Here is a 23,574-nt window from a genome sequence, read left to right as displayed (position 1 = left end):
CCGTAGGCTGCAGGATAGTGGTTTACTTGTCTGCCCCCTGGTGGATAAGACTGGTCTAGAGGCTAGTGCAGGCTTCCTGTAGGGCAGTGGGGGACCCAGGGGCTTCCAGAGATGGTGCCTGCCCAATGGTGAATGGAGCTGTGTCCAGGGCCTTCTGGTGGGCAGGGCCATGTCTAGAGGCATGTCTAGAGGTGGGTGTGGACTCAGGAGGTCTTCAGGCAGCCTGTCTGCTAATGGGTGGAACTTTGTCCCCACCCAGTTAGTTGCTTGGCATGAGGCATCCCAGCACTGGCACCTACAGGCTGTTGGGGCTATGTCTTGGCACTAATGAGCCAGAGGGAGCATCCCACAATGTCACCTGCAAGCACCAGCTTCCACGTAGTAGAAGAAGCTTCCAAGAATGGTTGCCGCCAGTGTCTTATTTCCCCAGGGTGAGCCACAGCCACCCAACCCCTGCCTGTCTGGGGGACTCTCCAAGACCAGCAGATAGGTCTGTCCCAGGCTTCTATCAAATTACTGCTTTTGCCCTGGGTCCTGGTACATGTGAGATTTTGGGTGCACCCTTTAAGAGCGAAGTCTCTATTTCCCTCCAGTCCTGTGGGGCTCCCGAAATTAAGCTCTGCTGCCTTCAGAGTCAAATGCTCTGGGGGCTTGTCTTCCTGGTACAAGACCCCTGGGCTGGGGAACCTGATGTGGGGCTCAGAGCTCTCACTCCAGTGGGAGGACCTCTGCAATGTAATTATTCTTCCATTTGTGGGTCACCCACCCTAGGGTATGGGACTTGACTATATCACGAGTCCACCCCTCCTACCTATCTCATTGTGGTTCCTTCTTTATGTCCTTAGTTGTAGAAGATCTTTTCTGATAGGTTCTGGTCTTTTTCAGTGAGGGTTATTCTGCATATAGTTGTGATTTTGGTATGTTTGTGAGAGGAGGTGAGCTCAAGGTCTTTCTCCTCTGCTGTCTTGGCCCAACCTCTCTCATCAGTAATCTTAATTCCACCTTTTGAGTACATGTTAGTATAGTTAGTCACGTATACAAATTATAAAAGGAATTTAAAGACCTTCTACTCCAACTGCCTTACTTTACAATGAGGAAACTGAGGCAGCCAAAATAACTCACCATGTCACACTACTTAGGAAAAAGTCTTAGATTAGCCCACACCCTCCCCTACCCCCATCAAGTCCTAAACTACTGAGCTCAACTGCCATGGGTGGAGGAGGAATCTGAGTCGGTATGAATGAAGTTCTTTTCCTTTTGAAAGGCTACATGGAATTTTTTAAACTAAGTGTTTTGAACATACTTAACTTGTAAGTCCCCTTCACTTAACAGCAGTGTGTTTTAACTGCTATGAACATCAGCTTCCAAATCTGTAAAATGAGAGATGGTACCTACCTTCAGGGCTTAGGTATTGTTTCTCTCTTCTTCCTCCCTTTCCTCTTAAAGTCACTTTCTAGTGTTAAACTGTTGAAAAATAACCAGATTTACTGCCTTTAATTCTTCACTATTCTTTTCACTCCTCACCTCAAACCCTAGACCATTTGAGTTCTGCCCTCACCATTTTCCTGGAACTGTTTTGTTGAAGGTCTTAATGAACAACTGATGACTTTTTTCCCAGACATCTTCTCAGTCTTCAACTTGTTATCCCCTTCAGTTTCAGTACTACAGACCACCACTGCTTTTTATTCTTCTTTTTCTGCTGCTTTATTCACTACTCTCCATCTTGTTCACAGATTCTCCTCCTTTCTTCACCCCTTCAGATTACATTTTTTTCAGGGATGTGTTTCTGCCTTTTTTCTTATTCTTTGCCCCTTTGGGCAGTTCTAGTCATTCCCATAGTATTATTTATGCAACTGTCTTTGTGTGATAACAAATATGACATCTCTTTTAAGTGCTGGCTGCCTGCCTTATCTCCCCATGTCACCTAGTCCCCTGGTAATTCCACACTCAGTATATTTGAAGCTGCACTCATCTCTTCTTCCCCAGCCACAATGTGTTTTCTCTACTGTGTTCTTCATCTTCGTTAATCTCAAAAATGTGTATGTGAATACAGGAGACTTAGATTATCCAAAGCAATTTAAAAAAAAAAAGTTGGTAGATTTATACTACCTAATTTCATGATTTACTGTAAAGATAGAATAATAAGGCAATGTGGTTCTGGCATAGATTAATTCTTAAAAAGATCAGTGAAACAGAATAGACAGCCTAGAAATAGACCCATGGTCTTACAGTCATGTGATTTTCAACAAAGGTACCAAAGCAATCCACTGAGGAAAGGAAAACCTTTTGTGCATATGGTGCTGGAACAATATGGTATTCGTATAGAAAAACAAAATGAAGCTTAGCGCCTATCTTATACCATAAACCAAAATTAATTTAAGATAGATCATAGACTTAGATGTAAAAACTAAAATCATACAGGTTTTAGTGGAAAACATAGGAGAGTATCTTCATGACTTGGGGGTAGGCAGATTTCTTAGAAAGGACACAAAACAAATACCATTTTAAAAATGATAAATTAGACTTCATCAAAAACTTTTTAAGTTTTAAGAAAATGTACAGGCAAATCACAGACTGGGAGAAAATATTTGCAAAACATTTGACAGAGGATATATATATGTGTATATATATGTATATTGTATAGGTATGTATGTGCATATGTGTGTATATATATGTATATCAGGAGATAGATAGATACAGGATATATAAAAAATTCCTACAACTCAATAATAAAAAGATACATAACAATATTTTTAAGTAGGCAAAATATTTGGAGACAGTTCACAAATTAATATATACAAATAACCAATAAGAACATGAGTGTTCAACATTATTAGTCATCAGAGAAATGCACATTAAAATCTTAATGAGACGCTACTATATATACACTAGAATGGCCAAAATTTAGAAGGTTGATAATGCAAATGTTGACACGGTTGTGAAGTAACTAGAATTATCCTGCACTATTGTTGAAAATATAAATTGGTACAACCACTTTGGAAAACTTACTGGTATTTTTTTTCTAAAAATAAACATAACACCTATTCTGTGACCCAGCAATTCCACTGTGAGATATTTCTCCAAGAAAAATGTAAACATAGGTCATAAAAAAGATCAATAGAAGTTTAATAGCAGTTTTATTCATAATAGCTAAAAACTGGAGAGAGCCCACGTGTCCATCAGTAGGAGAATGAATAAGCAAACTGATATATTTATACAGTGGAATACTGTTCATCAATATAAAGGAATGGGTTACTAATAAACGTAACAAAAACATGCTGAGTAAGAAATATCTTACACGAAAAGAGTACATACTAAGGTTTTGTTAATATGAAATTCTAGAATAGGCAAAACTAATCTTCAGTGGGAAGAAAAATCATAATAATGGTTGCCTTGGGGTTGATGGAGTAGGGATTGACTGTTGTAAGGAATTTGAGGGACTTGGGGGCTGATCAATGAAAAATATATGACCCTTGGACAGGTTTGCATAAGAAAGGAAGTCCCTTACAGCATGAGACGATCTAGAGGTTTATGGCCAAAGGACCACTATCCAAAAAAGGAGGAGGGCAAAGGAATTCCTGAGGTGAAGGAGATTGGAGTGGGTGGCTCTGGAGATTACATGTCTAAATGATGTTGCTCAGAAGCACGGTGGGGAGTCTGGGTCAGAGAACTCCAAATGTAGTAGTGACTTGGGTCTTATAACCACAAGCCTCTGTCTTATCAATGGCTAGCAGGTTTTGGGTGTAGTTTTGTGGAGTATACAAAGCAGGCAAGCTATAAAATGGTTAAAAATCTGCTTGTTTTGGGTTATTTTTTAAATAATTGGGTATATAAAAATGTTAGTTTAGTCCCAGCAGACTTTGGAGCTAATGGATCTCAGCCTGCAACAAAGAGATAAACAACTTGAGCCAATACATAGAGGCTGTCCTCATCTAATTACTATAACAACTGAAAAGGGATAAAAGGAAATTTTTTGGAGTGATGATAATGTTCTATATCTTGATAAGGGTTTAAATTACACAAGTGAATACGTTTGTCAAAACTCAGAAAATATACACCTAAGAATTGTGCATTTCACTGTACATGATATGCATGCTGAAGTATTTAGGGGGAAATGTATGCAGATTTTACTGAAATGTCAAAAATAGAATGAGTTAATTGAGAGAGAGTTAGATAGGTATCTGATAAAGCAAGTACAGTAAAATTTTAATGGTAGAATCTAGTTTGGGATATACATATGTTTATTATAAAACTTTTAATTTTGCTTTTTGTTTAAAAAATTTTATAATAAAATATTAAGGACCACCATGTGGAGACAGACGGAGGGACCTGTTAGAAAACTATGCCATTGCATTAAAAAAATTATAGAGCTTTATATTTCTTGACCAAATTTAACCTATAATTTTTTTTAGAAACTCAATCCTATATTTTATCATTTGACTAAAGATCTGTGGTGTTTGATCTGTTACAGGGAAAGTCCTTCTGCTAGCGTGGACACATGTGCATTTCTGTCATCATTTTTGTGCTCCAATAGAACTCTGCTAATTGATGGCCGGGTAGAACTGAAAAGAGGTCTGCAGAGGCAGGAGCGACATCTTTTCCTGTTCAATGATCTGTTTATCGTGGCCAAAATCAAGTAGGTATTCTGGACGCTCTCTCCTGGTTATCATTATAAAATTGCATTTCCACCAACAAAGGTAACCTTTATATTCAATGTTCACTGTAAGAATATCTGGCCTCTGTTACCATAACTAATATCTGAAGTGAGTCTTATGTTTGTTTTGTTTTGATTTGGTTTTGAAAAGATGTTTTAATTATTTATTCATTCAACAAGTGTTCATTTAAGTCCCACTCTGTGTGCCATTCTCTCAATAAATAAAAGGGATACAGTGAAGAATATGATGGGTACAGTCCCTGCTTTTTGATGCTTTCATTCTAATGTGTGTAGGGAGAAATGACAAATTGTGCTTAATGCTGTGAAGAAAATACGGTGAAGTGAAATATGGGATATATGTTAGGTAGGTATAGTCGGGGGGAAATAAATCAATGAAGAATGAAAAGCAACTAGCCATGCAGATATTAGGGAGATGGGTATTCTAGGCAGAGGGAACAGCAGGTACAAGGGTGGTAGGGAAAGTTTGGCCCTTTGGAGGAGTTAAAAGAAGGCCAGCATAATAAGCAGGAAGAGAGTAATACAAATTGAGATTGGAGAAATAGACAAGGATCAAGTTATCAGGACCTTTATGGGCTGCATTAATTATCTATTAATTATCTATTGCTGTATAACAAATTACCCCAAAACATAACAGTTTATGACTACAAACGTCTTATACATTTTCTCTGAGTCAGGAATCTGGGAATGGCTTAGCTAGTGGTTCTGGCTCAGGGACCCTCATGAGGTTGCAGTCAAGGTGTTGAACCAGGGTTATAGTCATCTCAGAGCTTAACTGGAGAGAATCTTGAAACTTCCCAGATCACTTATGTGGATCCTGGCAGGCCTCAGTTCCACAATGGCTGCTTTCCAGAGTTCTTTTCCATGTAAGTTTCTCCACAGGGCTGCTTGTAACATGGTATTGTTTCCTTCAAAGTGAAAGATCCAAGAGAGTGAGGAAGAGAGTATTAAAGGGAGAGAACACCTAAAATAGAAGCTGCAGTCTTTTATAACCTAATTTTGAAAGTAGTATACCATCATTTCTGATGTAGGGGCTATTGGCCACACAGATCAACCTTGGTATAATTGGAAGGGAACTACACAAGTGTATTAGGAAGCCGGGATCATTGGGGGCCATCTTGGAGGATGGGTACCACAAAGGCTATGATAGGAGTTTGGATTTCATTCCAAATGGTTTTAATTAGGGGAGTAGAATAATGTACATATTTTTAAAATATCATTCTGGCTATGATAGGTAATGGATTAGAGGACAGAAAAGAGTAGAAGCAAGGAGACTGGACAGGAGGTTATTGTAGTAGTCCTGATGAGATATAATGAAGGCTTTATCTGGGGAAATGGCAGTTAAAGGAAGGATGCAGACATATTTGGAATATACTTTAGAGGTAACCAAAAGAATTCACTTTTCGCTCAACACTAAATGCCAGTGCAGTTATCATCCAACCTAGAACACGATAGTTACAACTTGCTCCCTCCCCCATTCTCACTATTTATGAAACATCATGAAAGAGTAGTTTAACAAATCCAGTCTCATCAAAGAGATTTTTTGTCACTAGAGAATGGTAAACTTTTTTCTACTATCCATACCCTCACACCTAAGTTATGCCATGTCACAGATAAGATGTGGGTGGGGAGGAGATCAAGATTGTGGAGTAGGAGGACAGACGCTGAGCTCACCTCCCCCCAAAAACACATCAAAAGTGCATCTACATGAAAATAAATTCTCACTGAAAACAAACTGGAGACTGACAGAAAGACTCTTCAGCAACCAAGGCTGTAAAGAAAGATCCACAGGGAGTCAGGAAGGAAGGGAGGAGAAGCAATCAGGTCAGGACTCACATCCCTAGGAAGGGAAGAGAAGAGGAAAGAGATATCATGGGCTTGCAGATCCTCCCTGGGGAGTGAGGGGTTTGAACCACATATTGGGCACCCCAGCCAGCACTGGGAAGAAAAGTCCTCTTAGTTGGTTTGAAAACCATTGACTGACAGGAGGGCTGTAAGAAACCGAGACTCCACCCATGAAGAAATGGACACGCTCTTGCTTACTCCCAAAACAAGGCAGAGGAAGCAGATTAAAACTGCCCAGGGCTCTGACAATAGTGAACACCCCAGCCTCGCCTCTAACTCTGGTGCAATTACCAACTAGGATGAAGGCTAATGTTGCCGAGGCAAGTGTGCACTTGCAGGGGATGGAGCCAGCTCAGACCCAGCACTGCAGTTAAATGCGGCAAGGATGTTTATTGCTGGCACTCACAGAGGGCAACAGATCAGGAGCTGTCTGAAGCTCTGACTGACATGCTGGAGCCATCCCAGTGTGTGCCCTAGCTGCACCAGGTGCCTGCTCCAAATCCCTCTTGCTGCATCACTACTCCCCTCTGGGGTGAAGGTACCATGGCTGGGAGAGGGGAGAGTGCATACTTAGAGGAACAGAACCAGCTCATATCTGACCCTCAGGGCTTCTGCTCCAACAGTATGGACCTGACCCTACCACAAATAGGGTGGTGATAGCTACTGAACATAGGAGAAGCTTAGTTTATACCTGGCTCTGGCTCTAGGCCTCTGCCTCCAGCCCTACCTCTCACCAAGTTGATAGCTGCCAACACACCCTGGGGGAAGATATGACGCATGCTCAGTTCAGATCCAGCTCTCCCACCAAAGCCACTGAGAACACACATACTTGAATAGGAATACTCCCACACAAGGACACTGCTTCAAGACTGGGATAGGTAAGTATTCACCTAATTTCATAGAGACAGAGAAAGTTAAACAAAATGAGAAGAAAGAGGAATTTGTTTCAAACAAAAGAACAAGAAAAAAAACCTGAAAAAATCAACTAATGAAACAGATAAATAACTTACCAGATAAAGAGTTCAAAGTAGTAGTAATAAAAAAGCTAATTGAACTTGGGAAAAGAATAGATGAACACAGTGAGAATTTTGACAAGGAACTAGAAAATATAAAAAGTACCAGTCAGAGCTTAAGAATACAATAACTGAAATGAAAAACACTCTAGAAGGAATTAACAGACTAGATAATACAAAAGAATGCATAAGTGTTCTAGAAGATAGAATAATGAAAATCACTAATCAAAAAGAAACTGTAGGACAACATCAAGCATACTAACATTTGTATTATACTGGTTCCAGAGGAGAAGAGAGAGGGAAACGGGCCAAAAAGGTATTTGTGGACATTATGACTGAAAACTTCCCAAACCTGAAGAAGGAAACAGATAACTAGGTGCAGGAACCATAGAGAGTCCCAAACAAGATGAAACCAAAGAGACCCACACCAAAACATACCACATTAAAATGGCAAAAGTTAAAGATAGAGAGACTTTTAAAGGCAGCAAGGAAAAAACAAAGTGTCATGTAAAGGAAACCCCCATAAGGCAATCAGCTGATTTTTCTACAGAAACTTTGCAGGCCAGAACAGAATGGCATGATATATTAAAAGTGCTGAGAGGGAAAAACCTGCAACCTAGGTTACTCTACCTAGCAAGGTTTTCATTCAGAATTGAAGGAGAGATAAAGAACTTCTCAGACAAGCAAGAACTAAAAGAGCTCATCAATACTAACTTGACCCTAAAACATGTTAAAGAGCCTTCTCTTAGTAGAAAAGAAAAGGCTACAACAAGAAGTAACAAATTACAGAAAAGGAAACATACAACTAATAAAGGAAAATATACAGTAAAGGCTGTGGATCAATGACTTAAATAAGACAGTATGAAGTCTAAAGGACAAAAATTGTAAAAATCAACTATAACTAAAATAAACAGTTAAGGGATAAATATGAACTTGTGAAATAGGACATCAAAAACACAAAATGTGGGGGAAAGAAGAAAAAATGTAGATTTTTTTAGAATGTGTTTGAACTTAAATGACTATCAGGTTAAAACAAGTAGATATACGTCAACATATATGAACCCCATGGTAATCACAAATAAAAAAACCTACAATAGATACACAAAAACTAAAAAGAAAGGAACACAAATATTCCACTAAAGAAAATCATCAAACCACAAGAAAAAAGGAACAAAGAGGAAAACAAAAACACCAGAAAACCAATAACAAAATGGCAATAAGAGTACCTATCAATAATCACTTTAAATGTCATTGGAAAAAATACATCAAAAAACATTGATTGTATTAAAAAATCCAAGATCCATCTATATACTGCCTACAGGAGACTTACTTCACAGCTAAAGACACATACAGCCTGAAAGTGAGGGGATGGAAAAAGATATTTCATGCAAATGGAAAAGACAAGAAAGCTGGAGTAGCAATACTCATATCAGATAAAGTAGACTTTAAAACAAAGCCTATAAGAAAAGACAAAGATGGGCATTAGGTAAGGATAAAGGTATCAATACAAGAAGAGGTATTATACTCATTGACATACATGCACTCAGTACAGGAGCATCTAAATATATCAAGCAAATGTTAAAAGAGAGAAAATGTTAAAAGGGAGAAACTGACAATAATGCAATTATAGTAGGGGATGTGAGCACCCCACTTACATCAATGAACAGATCATCCAGACAGAAAATCATTAAGGCAACAGTAGTCTTAAATGGCATAATAGACCAGGTGGGCTTAATAGATAGCTGCAGCACACTCCAACCAAAACGAGCAGAATACACATTCTTTTCAAGTGTACATGGAACATTCTCCAGGATGGATCACATACTAGGCCAGAAAACAAGTGTCACCAAATTTAACAGGATAGAAATTATATCAAGCATCTTCCAATCACAACTGTATGAAACTGGAAATCAATTACAAAAAGAAAAATGGGAAAGTCACAAACATGTGGAGACTAAACAACATGCTACAAAATAAACAATGGGTCAATGAAAAAAATCAAAGAAGAAATCAGAAAATACCTTGAGACAGATGAAAGTGGAAACAGAACACTTCAGAGTTTATGATATGCAGCTAGAGTGGTTCCGAGAGGGAAGTTTATAGCAATACAGGCCTTCCTCAGGAAACAAGGAAAATCTCAAATAAACAACCTAACCTACCATCTAAAGGAGTTAGATAAAGAAGAACAACGGAGGGGGCTTCCCTGGTGGCGCAGTGGTTGGGAGTCCGCCTGCCGATGCAGGGGACGCGGGTTCGTGCCCCGGTCCCGGAGGATCCCACATGCCGCGGAGAGGCTGGGCCCGTGAGCCATGGCCGCTGAGCCTGCACGTCCGGAGCCTGCGCTCTGCAGCGGGAGAGGCCACAGCAGTGAGAAACCCGCGTAACGCAAAAAACAAAAAAACAAAAAAAAAAAAAGAAGAACAACGAAAGCCCAAAGTCTTTCTTTCTTTGGCTAAGGTATTTTATTTGCTCCATTTTATGCTGAATGTTGACAATGTTTGCCTAAAATTGTTTTGAGTTTATTGTCATTCTTTTCCATACTGAATTAGAACAAGTATTAAAGCTGGATGTGACCTTAGGAACCACTTTTGATATTCATTAGAAAGCTGAATTAAAAATTATTTTTCCTATAGAAGTAGGGCTTTACATTTTTTTAAAACAATGTTTATGAGCATCAGAGTATTTAGAAAGAAGCTGATATTATCTCTGTTAATAACCATAGAGCACCTATTTGGAATTTACTAAAAGGAAATGAAAGTAGTTGTTTCATACCCTCTTAAGCCATCACTATTCTCATATTTTATTTCCTAAACAAATAGGGAAGTAATGATGAATTCTGTGTAGGTCAAAAAGATGAGGAGAAAAAAAGTTCTGATTATTAATTCATTACCAGTAGAATTACCATCAGATACTTGTAGAATATACCATATTCTCTACCCCAAAACGTATTTAATAGACCATCTCCATCTTAGAATGGAGGGAAATCTCTCTAGAATCCTATGTATTTCAACGGTTTACTGGAATTCATACTTTTAAATTTCCATTGGAATAGTCTAATACTGTTGGAAATTGAGAGTGAAAAATCTGAAGATACACACTGTGACCCTAATACTATCCATCTTAATATAAAGCTTTATTGGAATACTTGTTTTAAATATTTTTAAACTAGTACCTCTAGCTTTATGGACATAAATGTTCATGAGATTTCTCCCCTACTTCCATAATAAACAGTCCCATCAGAAAGCCTTGTAGGTGAGGAGATTTGAAAAAGTAAGTCTTAAGATAGTAAAGCTGAAGGAAACTTCATGGATACGAAGTCACCTCCAGGTGCTTTGTAAGAATGACTATATCCAGGGCTTTTTATAGATACTTAATGGTTATGAGCATAAACAAGCTCAAGAATCAACCCTGCTCAGGTTCGGATTCTAGCTCTGCTAGTTAAGCTGTTTGACTTTTGGCAAATTACTTAACCTCCCTGTGACAACATTTCCTCATCTCTAAAATGTTTGAGGATTAAACTTAATATGTGTAAAGTGTTAACAGTGACTGGCAAATGGTAAGTTCTCAATAAATATTGACCATTAGAATGGAAGTATTGTTTACACTTTTGGACAGTTCCTTGTTTTTTGTATAATGAGGTGGAAATCTTGGTACTTTATTGATCTAGGGAAGGAATCGTTGGAATGGCTTTTTCCAAGTCACTAGGTATACAAGTTCCCACATGGTATTTGAAGTATCTAATATAAAGAGAGGCCTGCATTAAAAAACTCAAAATGTATGAAAACAGATATGGAAACATACTTTTCCTTGGAAAAGACTCATAGTTTCAGTTTTATATTACCTAGATAGCTGCCATCAAGAAATAAGATTTTTAAAAGAAAAAAAAAAAGAAGTAGGATTTTACTTTTTAAAAAATCGAATGATTTATAACAATAGGGTGAAAAATACTGAAATGAAATATAGAAGGAAGGCATTGTGCCTCAAGGCACTTTTCTATTGTACTCACATTGTGTGTGCTACAGGAAGCATAGATGAGGCTTTGAATCTAGATTATTCTTCATGTATAGTTCCTGAAAAATCCCTTTACATTTTATAAATCCTACTGAAGAATTTTAGCTTTAAATATTCCATGATGAGTTTTAGGGATACTTCCATATGAAGCATCTTTAATTTCATTTTAGCTCTTAATGTTTCCATAAATGGCTCTGAATGATAGGAAGTACCGACGTGTCCCTGGGCATTCTTTTTATCCTTACCAGTGCCTTCTAACTATTTAAGTCTCAGGTCCATTATGAGCATTAAAACTGTAAACTAGGTCAAGAGATATGATAGTGTCAATATCAGGGTTGTAAGGGGGATTAGATAGAAATTGTCAAAAAGCAATTTCATTGCCAGCTTAAAAGTAAATCACTTTCTCTGTATCCAGAGATAAATATTAATTGCATCAACTCTACTTAAATATAATACTTCCTGGCATCTTTTTTTTTTTTCAGCTTAGTTTAAGGTCAATTCTTAGGCTACAGTTTTTTCAATTTTAGCCAAAATATAAGGGGAAATGGTTTAAAAAGGAAATTTAAAATAATCTTTGCTTCTAAAGACTAGAAAATCATAACCACTCAGTTGGAAATGCATTGTAAATTTCTCTAATTAATTCCAGTTTATATTTTTTAGTGCATATAAAGTGAAAATTTTATAAATATTTTAATAAATAATGTTTATGTTTAATCTTTTATTCAGCCACTCAGATAATTTTGGAAATAAGCAAGTTGTAAATAATAAAAGAATTATTTTTTTATAACAGCAGTAAGTTTAAAATTAGGTTTTTGATCCAAATGCAATGTTCGACGTATAGAAAAATAAAGTTGCCAGTTTATGGCTATTTGCTGCCATAAATGCAGGCATGAGGACCAATACACCAAATGTTTCAACGGCCTTTTTGGGCTAAGGTAGCCAAATGTTACAATTTACTGTGGTAGGCACTGAAGGTAAGAAAAATGAATAAGACATTCTTTGCCCATGATTAGTGGAAACTGTCCTCTTATCACAAGTATAGAAGTTCTCATAAAATTTAAGAAACAGAATAACAAAAAATCCTGTCTGGTTCTTATCTTTCTAGATATAACAACAACTTTAAGATAAAAAATAAAATAAAATTAAGTGACATGTGGACAGCAAGCTGTGTGGATGAAGTGGGAGAAGGCAACACCAATGCCCTGAAATCCTTTGTCTTAGGCTGGCCCACAGTGAACTTCGTGGCCACTTTCAGGTGAGAACCATAGCTTGTCCTGTATTCACATGGGTTAGCTACTGTGAAATACAGTCAGCTATGTAATTTCTAGGATGGAGAGAAAAAAGGTTAATGCAGTTTTGTTCCCCTAATTTTTTAAAGAAAAATATTTTATTCTGATTGATCTGTTCTACTTTGTCAATAAGTTCACTTGTATTCTGAAGCCAATAACTCATCTTTTGGCGCACCCCCAATAAAGACACCTGTATGCCTTATGTTTCTCCCAAAGAGTTTTTTATTAAAATATGTGAAATGTAATGGTAAATATTGAGAACTCTTGGAATCATTTACCTTGGTTTGAGCTGTGATTTTTAAAGGGGCTACTGAAACACCTCAAAGACCATAGAAGAGGAATAGAGTGGTCAGAGCTCTAGGAGCCCCCCTCTCCAACATCCCCTTCCCTCATGTTTAGGTATTTTCTTTGTATATTGAGCTTTCAAGTTGGCTTTTTAAACCACTGAAACAGACCTTTTACTGAAAACAATTTTATAAAATACCCCAATTAAGCTTGAATAACTGGTTTACACTCCCAAATTTCTTAAAAACTAGTTTTTAATTATAGAAATAAATTTAATGTCATGAAATAATGTGTTTCCTAAATTGCTTTCTATAGAGATGTGACAATCAAAAGCAAATTTATGACTCAAGGAGTGAAAGTCAGTTTCCTAAGACTCACTCCTTGGCTGGGATGGAGTTGGAGAATGTACAAATAGAGAATCTTTGTGCTCTTATCTGAACATGCTGATTGGTACTTTTTAGTTCAGAGTGAGCATACCAAAACTCAAACTTATGATTTTGAACGATTGTGCCCTCAAGTCCAATATTTGTTTTACACTTAAAATAGCTGGTCTTTATTTCATGCACACGTTTTTCTTTCTACTTCTCTTCTCACTACCATCAAACTCCTCAGGCACCATCCTAAAGCCAGATAACTAAATGTTTTAAGCTGTTAATCTTCTAATAAAGGAAAGGCATGCCATTAAATTCTATTATGCACTATTGGCCTACCACAAGATATTAAGAACTTATTTGGAAGAAACATGTATTTGTATCATTCTCTGCATATCTTCTTTTCCATGACAGACTTCTCTAGATATTATCAATTCCAATTATTTAATCTTAGAGTTTACAGCTGAAAGGAAGCGATTTCAAGTGAGGGGTGGGACTACATGATGTCTTTAATCAAGGAGTTTCCATAAAACTTTTTTAAGAAGAAGGGAAAATGTAGAAACAAGTTTTGCATACACTGTAATTCCTCAAAAAGTATAGTACTTTAACTGAATGATTAACATCACTAGTGATGTTGTGTGAATATCATCTATGCTTTGATAGAATGTAATGAGGAGCAATTCACTTCTGTGATATTTCTCCCCCAAACCCATAACCCCAGTCTAATCCTGAGAAAAATATCAGACAAGCCCAAATTGAGGGATGTTCTATGGGGTTACCTGACCAGTAAGCCTCAAAATTGTCAAGGTCAGAAAAAAAAAACAACCAGGAAAAGACACAAAAAAGGTCACTAAGGAGACATAATAACTAAATAAATAATAATTTATTTATTATTTAAACAATATTATTTTTTAATAATTATTTAAAAAATAACTAATAAAACATGCTATGTGGAATCCTCGAATGCATCCTAGAATAGAAAAAGGACATTAGTGGAAAAACTGGTGAAATCTGAATAATCAATAGTTTAGTTAATGGTAATGCACCAATATTGGTTTCTTAGTTTGACAAATGTGCCATGATAATGTAAGAGGATAACATTAGAGGAAACTAAAACTGGGTGTGAAGTATACAGGGATTCTCTGTACTCAATCTTTGTAACTTTTCTGAAAATCTAAAATTATTTCAAAATTAAAGATTACTCTTAAAAAAAGTAGTGTTGAAGAGTTCGGACTCTGGTATGGCAGAGTGACGTATTAACAGACTGACCACTCTATAGATAACAACTGTAAACTCTGAACAAAACACAAACAGCAACTCCCTGAAGGTTCTGGAAAGTGAACAAAAGTTGGCAGATTTTGGAGAAGAATTGAAACTTTTTAAAATTTTATTATTTATTTATATTTGGCTGTGTTGGGTCTTCATTGCTGCACATGGACTTTCTCTAGTTGCAGCAAGTGGGGACTACTCTTGTTGCAGAGCGCAGGCTCTAGGCGCATGGGCTTGCCCAGTAATTGTGGCTCACGGGCTCTAGAGCACAGGCTCAGTAGTTGTGGCACACGAGCTTAGTTGCTCCATGGCAAGTAAGATCTTCCTGGACCAGGGCTCTAACCCGTGTCCCTTGCATTGGGGGGTGGATTCTTAACCACTGTGCCATCAGGGAAGCACCAGCACTGAGCAAGTTTTCTGTTTTTAAGGCATTATTAGCCTGAGGAAAGGCTGCAGTCAAATCATGGTGCAGAGCAACTAAACTGACGAAAACCCAGTCTTTCTGGGCTGAAACACCAAAGTACAGAGTCTGGGTCAGCCACAGCCACAGGAACGTGAGGGAGGAAATCTCAAAAAGAAGAGTATCAGAAAAAGGAAGCTCCAGATTTTTTGTTTAGACTCTGCCTAAGTCTCTGGCTGAATGCTGAACCACACATGCATGGAACAGACTTTAAAGGAGCTTGAAGCTAAGGCTAAAAGAATTGAACTGAGGTGCTGCTCAACACAGGTGAAATAGAGTTTGCAGCTTGAATCTAATAAAGTTAATAGTCTGTTAAAACAAAAACATCATTATTTTGCAAATATAACAAAACTCAGAGTCTCTAAAACACAACATTTATAAAGTGTAGAATGTAATCTAAAATTTTTTAACATATGAAGAACCTGAAAAGGAAAAATATAACAAATAGAAGCCAATCCTGTGATGATCTATTTGTTGGAATTACTGTAAAAGAACTTTAAAGCAGCTCTTATAACTATGCTCAGTAGGTAAAAGGAAAAGCCAATTGAAATGAATGAAAAGATAGGAAATCTCAGCAGAGAAATAGGAAATATTTTTTAAAAGCCAAATGAAAATTCTAGGACTAAAAATTGTATCTTAAATTTTTAAAAATTCCCTCTGTGGCTTTAGTTGTAAAATGGAAATGAAAGAGAAATGGGTCAGTGAAATTGAAGGTATATCAACAGAAATTGTCCACTCTGAGGAAGAGAGGAAAAAAAGATTTTTTTAATGAAAAATACATCACAGACTTGTAGGAAAACCACAATGTATAACATACATGTAACGGGAATTCCAGAAAGAGGAGAGACTGGGAATGTGGCAGAATAAATAATGGTTTGAAAACCTCCCAGATTTGGTGAAAGACATAAATGTAAGCTCTGTGAACCCTAAATAGGAGTAATGTGAAGAAAACTTCACCTATTCATGTTATAGACAAACTGCTATAAACCAAAGATAAGAGAAAATCATGAAAGCAGCCAGAAAAAAACAACACATTACATATAGTGAAACAACAATTTGCCTCACTGTGGTTTTTTTCATCAGAAATTATGGCTGTTTCAGAGGTCAGTGAAATGACATCTTTAAAGTGTTTAAAGAAGACTCATTAGATTGATCAAGATGGCAGAGTAGGAGGATGTGGAACTTACCTCTCCCCACGAACACATCAAAAATACATCTGTGTGTGGAATAATTCTCACTGAAAACTAACTGGAAACTGGCAGAAAGACTTCTGTACAACCAAGGCTGTAAGAAAGATCCACACGTAATCAGATAGGAAGGGAAGAAAAGTGATCAGGCTGGGACCTTGCCACTGGGAGGGGACTCAGAGGAAAAGGGAGATTACACAGGCAGAGACCTGCCCTGGGGAGTGAGCAGTTTAAGCCACAGATTGGGCATTCCACTCCTGGCGTCCTACACAGGGGAGACCAACCCCCTTGGCTGGTTGGAGGACTGCTGGAATTAACAGGAGGGCTGTGGAAAACTTAGACTCTGCTTGCACACCCATACCCAGAAACACACACACACACACACACACACATACACACACATACACAAACACACAAGCTGGCTTGCCCCTGAGGCAGGTTGGAGAGGGCCGATAAAGGATCACTCTAGTGCCTGCCAGTTTCCTGTGACCATCTCAGTGTGCTCCTCGGTTCTGGCAGAGTGAATGCTCAAGCCCCGCTTACTCCATGTTGCAACTCCCCACTGGAGCGAGGGCTGCTATGACTAAAGACAGAGCTTGGACCACCAAAGGCAACTTGGTCCTGGGGTGGCATCTGGGTGGGGTGGCAGTGTCTATTGTTGGTACTTACTTAAGTAGTGCATCAGAAGCAGCCCAGAACTCTATATAACAGCCAGTCCACCACTGCTCATGCCCCAATATATGGAGAGAGTTCACATGGACCCCACTTGCCCTGCAGTACAGCTCCCCGGTGAGGTGGAGAGGAGGGAGAAGGACAAAGGGAACTTGGACCCAAGGCTGCCTATGAGCAGATTAAGGAAAACAATTGCAGATTCCTGCACAGGCAGCAGATTAGAGACAGCTCAGATATCTGTCTGAGGCCAACATTAGCCAAGAGCCAACACAGGACCCCCTTGCATCAGCACTGCCACCTCTGGAGCAAGGGTTGCAGTGCTTGAAGAATTGAAAGCACACACTTAACGGGAACAGAGCCAGCTCAGGACTGAATCTCAGGGCTTCTGCTGCAGCAACTTGAGACCCACTGAGCAGAGAGGAAGTCCTGCCTCACATGTAGCTTCAGCTCTAGCCTATCCATCTCCAGCCACACCCACTACCAAGGCTATAGCTGCCAACACACACTGAGGAAAAATGTAACTTGTATCCACATCAAATCCAGCTCTCCCACCAAAGGCACCGGGCACACACAGTCTGTATAGAGATGCTCCCACATAAGTACACCAGTTCAAGAATATCATACGTAAGTGTTTCACCAAAATTCATAGAGGCAGAGAATGTTAAGCAAAATGAAAAGGCAGAGGAACTGGTTTCAACTGAAATAAGAGAAAACCCCTGAGAGAAATAAATAATGAAGCAAACAATGTATCAGACAAAGAATTCAAAACGTTTATAATAAAAGTATTAGCTGGATTAGGGAAAAATAAATGAACACTGAAAAATTTTAACAAGAATCTAGAAAATATGAAAAGACCCAGTTAGAAATGAAGAATTCAATAACCAAAATAAAAAACACACTAAAAGGAATAGCAGACTATGTGACCTGGAAGATAGAATAATAAAAATTACCAGATAAGAACAGAAAAAAATTTTAATGAGAAAAGTTTAAAAGATCTCTGGGATAACATTAAGCTTACCAACATTCACATTATAGGAGTCCCAGAAGGAAAAGAGAGGAAGAAAGGGATTGAAAATATATTTCATGAAATTATGGCTGAAAACTTCCCAAACCTGAAGAGAGCAACAGATACCCAGGTACAGGAAGCACAGAGGATCCCAAACAGGACAGGAAGGAGTGACGTGATGTATTCAAAGCGCTGAAAGGGAAAATCTTTCAACCTATGATACTCTACCCAGCAAGATTATCATCTGGAGTCTTAGGAGCGATAAAGGACTTCACAGAAGGCAAAAACTGAAAGAATTCATCAGTACTAAACCTACCCTAAAATAAATGTTAAAGGGTTTTCTCTAAGTGGAAAATAAGTAAGAATCTATAGGAAAGGGAAAATTCCACTAGGAAAGGCAAATAATACTAAGAACTGAGGATCAACCGCTTAAGTAAGCTAGTATGAAAATAAAAAGAAAAATTTGTAAAAGTAGCTATAACCACAATAAACAGTTAAGGGATAAACATGAAAATGTAAAATATGACATCAAAAACACAAAATGTAGGAGGGGGAGTAAAAAATATAGATCTTTTAGGTTGTATTTGAACTTAAATGACTACAATTTAAAATAAGTAGATGTAGTTGTAGGTCAACATATATGAACCCAATGGTCACCACAAATCAAAAACCTACTATAGATACTCAAAAACTAAAAGGAACACAAGCATACTACTAAAGAAAATCATAAAACCACAAGGGAAGAAACAGAAAGAGAAGAAATGACAAGAGAAGAACTACAAAAACTACAAAAAACAACCAGAAAACAAGTAATAAAATGGCAATAAGTACATACCTATTAATAATTACCTTAAATGTCAATGGACTAAATGCTCCAATCAATAGACATATCTGGCTGATTGGATTTAAAAAAAAAAAAGCAAGACCCACCTATATGCTGCCTACAAGAGACTCACTTCTCAACTAAAGACACACACAGACTGAAAGTGAAGGCATGGGAAAATATATTTCATACAAGTGGAAAAGACAAGAAAGCTGGAATCTCAATACTCATAGCAGACAAAATAGATTTTTTAAAAGTGTATAACAATAGACAAAAAAGGGCATTATTTTATGATAAAGGGATCAATAAAAGAAGAGGATATATACTCATTAACATATATGCATCCAATACAGGAGCACCTAAACATGTAAAGCAAATATTAAAAGACATAAAGGGAGAAACTGACAATAATACAATAATAGTAGGGGATGTCAACACCACACTTACATCAATGGACAGATCATCCAGATAGAAAATAATTAAGGCAACAGTGGTCTTAAATGGCATAATATACCAGATGGACTTAATAGATAGCTACAGCACACTCCAACCAAAACGAGCAGAATACACATTCTTTTCAAGTGTACATGGAACATTCTCCAGGATAGATCACATACTAGGCCAGAAAACATGTGTCAGCAAATTTAACAGGATAGAAATTATATCAAGCATCTTTTCCAATAACAACTAGAAAACAATTACAGAAAGAAAAATGTGAAAAACACAAATACTTGGAGACTAAACAACATGCTACTGAAGAGCCAATGGGACAATGCTAAAATCAAAGAAGAAATAAGAAAATACCTTGAGAAAAATGAAAATGGAAACACAACACTCCAAAATCTATAGGATGCAGCAAAAGCAGTTCTAAGAGGGAAGCTTATAGCAATACAGGCCTTTCTCAAGTAACAAGAAAAATCTCAAAAACCTAACCTACCATTTAAAGGAAGAGAAAGAAAAGAACAAAGAAAGCTAAAAGTCAGCAGAAGGAAGGAAATAGTAAGGAACAGAAAGGAAACAAATAAAATAGAGACCAAAAAAAAAAAAATAGAAAACACCAACGAAACCAAGAGCTGGTTTTTTGAAAAGATAAACAAAATCGATAAACCTTTAGTTAGGCTCACCAAGAAAAGGGAGAGGACCCAAAGAAACAAAATAAGAAATGAAAGAGAAGAAATAACAACTAATACTACAGAGATATAAAAATCATAAAAGAACTCTGTGAACAGTTGTCCAACAAATTGGCAGCCTAGAAGAAATAGACAGATGTCTAAAAATATACAACCTGCTAACAGTGTATCAAGAGGAAACAGACAATTTGAACAGACTGATCACTAGTACTGAAATTGAATTTGTAATTTAAAAAAAACCTACTAGCAAACAAAAGTCCAGGACCAGATGGCTTCACAGGAAAATTCTACCAAATATATAAAGAAGAGCTAATTCCTATCCTTCTCAAACTATCCCAAAAAATTGAAGAGGAGGGGGCACTCCCAGACTCATTCTATGAGGCCACCATTACCCTGATACCAAAACCAGGCAAAGACACTACAAAAAAAGAAAATTACAGGCCAATATTTTTGATGAATATACATGCAAAAATCCGTAACAAAATATTAGCAAATGGAATCCAACAGTATATAGAATCATACACCATGATGAAGTGGGATTTATTCCAGGGACACAAGGATGCTTCAGCATTTGCAAATCAATCAGTATGATATACCACATTAACAGATGGAAGGATAAAAATCACATCATCATCTCAATAGATGCAGAAAAAGCATTTGAAAAAATTCAACATCCATTCATGATAAAAACCCTCATCAAAGTTGGATTAGAGGAACATATCTCAACATAATAAAGAGCATTATGATAAACCCAGAGTTAACATCATATCCAATGGTGAAAAGCTGTTGTTCCTCTAAATTCAGGAACAAGACAAGGGTGCTCACTCTCACCACTTTTATTTAACATAGTATTGGAAGTCTGTGCCACAGCAGTCAGACAAGAAAAAGATATGAAAGACATCCAAAGTGGAAGAGAAGAAGTAAAACTGTCACTATGCTGATGGCCTGGTACTATGGATAGAAAACCCTAAAGTCTCCACCCAAAACTATTAGAACTAATAAATGAATTCAGCAAAGTTGCAAGATATGAGCTTAATATACATAAATCTGTTGCTTTTCTATACACTAATACTGAACTATCAGAAAGAGAAAGCAAGAAAACAATCCCGTTTAAAATCACATCAAAAAGAATAAAATGCCTAGGAATAAACTTAACCAGGGAGGTGAAAGACATATACACTGAAAACTATGAAACAGTGAAGGAAATTGAAGATGATACAGAGAAATGGAAAGATATCCCATGCTCTTAGATTTGAAGAATTAATATTGTTAAAGTGACCATACTACCCAAAACAATCTACAGATGTATTGCAATCTGTATGAAAATACCCGTGACATTTTTCACAGAACTGAACAAATAATCCTAATATTCATATGGAAATACAAAAGACCCTGAATTGCTGAAGCAACCTTTTTGCTGAAGCAAAAAAGGACAAAGCTGGAGGTATCACCCTCACAGACTTCAAACTGTACTACAAAGCTACAATAATCAAAACAGCATGATACTGGCACGAAAACAGATACATAGATCAATGGAATAGAATAGAGAGCCCAGAAATAAACTCACACACCTACAGTCAGTTAATTTACAACAAAGTAGGCAAGAGTATACAATGGAGAAAATAAAGTCTCTTCAGTAAGTGGTACTAGGAAAACTGGACATCTACATGTAAAACAATGAGATCGGAACATCCCCTCATACTGTATACAAAAATAAAGTCAAAATGGATTAAAGGCCTAAGTGTAAGACCAGAAACCATAAAACTCATAGAAGAAAACATCGGCAGAACACTCTGACATAAACAGTGACAATATTTTTTAATCTATTTCCTATGGTAAAATAAATAAAAGCAAAAATAAAGAAATGAGATCTAATTAAACAAAGAGCTTTTGCATAGCAAAGGAGACCACTGACAAAACAAAAAGGCAACCTACAGAATGAGAGAAGATATTTGAGAATATGATCAACAAGGGGATAATATCTAAAGTATTTAAACAGCTCGTGCAACCCACTATCAAAAGAAAACAAACACCCAATCCCAAAATAGGCAGAAGACCTGAATAGACATTTTTCCAAAGATGATTTACAGCAGGCACATGAAAAGATGCTCAACATTGCTAATTGTTTGAGAAATGCAAATCAAAACAATAATGAGATATCACCTCACACCTTTCAGAATGGTTGTCATCAACAAGAACACAAATAGCAAATGTTTTCGAGGATGTGGATAAAAGGGAACCCTTGTACACTGTTGGTGAGAATGTAAATTGGTGCAGCCACTGTGGAAAACAGTATGGAGGGTCTTCAAAAGAAACTAAAAACTACCACAGGATCCAGCAGTTTCACTCCTGGATGTATATACAGAAAAAAAACGAAAACACTAATTCAAAAAGATACATGTACCCAATGTTCATAATGGCATTATTTACAATAGCCAAGATATGGAAGCAACCTGTGTCCATCAACAGATGAATGGATAAAGATGTGGTGTATATTTACATACACACACACACACACACACACACACACACACACAATGGAGTATTACTCAGACATAAAAAAGGATGAAATTCTGCCATCTGCAGCAATGTGAATGGACCTTGAGAATATTATGCTTAGTGATGTATGTCAACAAAAGACAAATACTGTATAATATCACTTATATGTGGAATCTAGAAAGTAAATCAAATGAATGGATATAAAAAAAACAGAAACAGACTCAAAGATACAGAAAACAAAGTAGTGGTTACCAGTGGGGAGAAGGAAGGGGGAGGGGCACGTTAGGGGCATGGGATTAAGAGATACAAACTACCCTGTATAAAATAAATAAGCAACAAGGATATATTGAACAGCACAGGGAATTATAATTATTATTTTATAATAACTCAATGTAATATAATCTATAAAAATACTGAATCACTATACTGTATACCTCAAATATAATACTGTAATTCAACTATACTTCAGTTTAAAAATTAAGTATTTAAAGAAAAAGCTTTCAACCTAGAATACTGTATCTAGCAAAAATATCCTTCAAAAAATGTTTTAAACTCTAAGAATTTATCACCAGCAGAACTGTACAAATAAGTAAATGCTGACAGAAATTTTTCAGCCTGAAGTGAAATGATATGAGAGTGGCTCATATCTTTACCAAGGAGTAAATAATATCAGAAATCATTTATATATCAGGAAATATTAAGAAAATCTAGGGCTTCCCTGGTGGCACAGTGGTTGAGAGTCCGCCTGCCGATGTAGGGGACACAGGTTCGTGCCCCGGTCCGGGAAGATCCCATGTGCCATGGAGCGGCTGGGCCCGTGAGCCATGGCCCTTGAGCCTGCACGTCCGGAGCCTGTGCTCTGCAGCGGGAGAGGCCACAGCAGTGAGAGGCCCGCGTACCGAAAAAAAAAAACAACAAAAAAAACCTATCTTAAGCCCCCATTTTGCCAGGCTTTTAGGAAATTAAATTTTCTTCTTTACTGGAGGCCCTGTTTTCTTAGGGTAGAACCAGGATATGGGAGACTTCTGTGATATCTTCAAAA

General features: G+C 37.3%; 1 protein-coding gene across 1 annotated transcript in view; it reads left to right on the top strand.

The window, feature by feature from the left end:
- The window catches only part of ARHGAP20 (Rho GTPase activating protein 20), a 150,448-nt gene that overhangs the window by 85,427 nt on the left and 41,447 nt on the right, over window positions 1-23,574 (top strand). The window contains exons 3-4 of the mRNA XM_060157943.1: window positions 4,472-4,636; window positions 12,647-12,796. Coding sequence (XP_060013926.1) covers window positions 4,472-4,636; window positions 12,647-12,796 — 315 coding nt within the window. The remainder of the gene's footprint in view (window positions 1-4,471; window positions 4,637-12,646; window positions 12,797-23,574) is intronic.

Source organism: Lagenorhynchus albirostris, chromosome 9 (assembly GCF_949774975.1).
Source record: "Lagenorhynchus albirostris chromosome 9, mLagAlb1.1, whole genome shotgun sequence".
Classification (NCBI taxonomy): Eukaryota; Metazoa; Chordata; class Mammalia; order Artiodactyla; family Delphinidae; genus Lagenorhynchus; species Lagenorhynchus albirostris.
The sequence above is the reverse complement of the archived record's forward strand: the minus strand, read 5'-3'. Positions and strand labels throughout refer to the sequence as shown.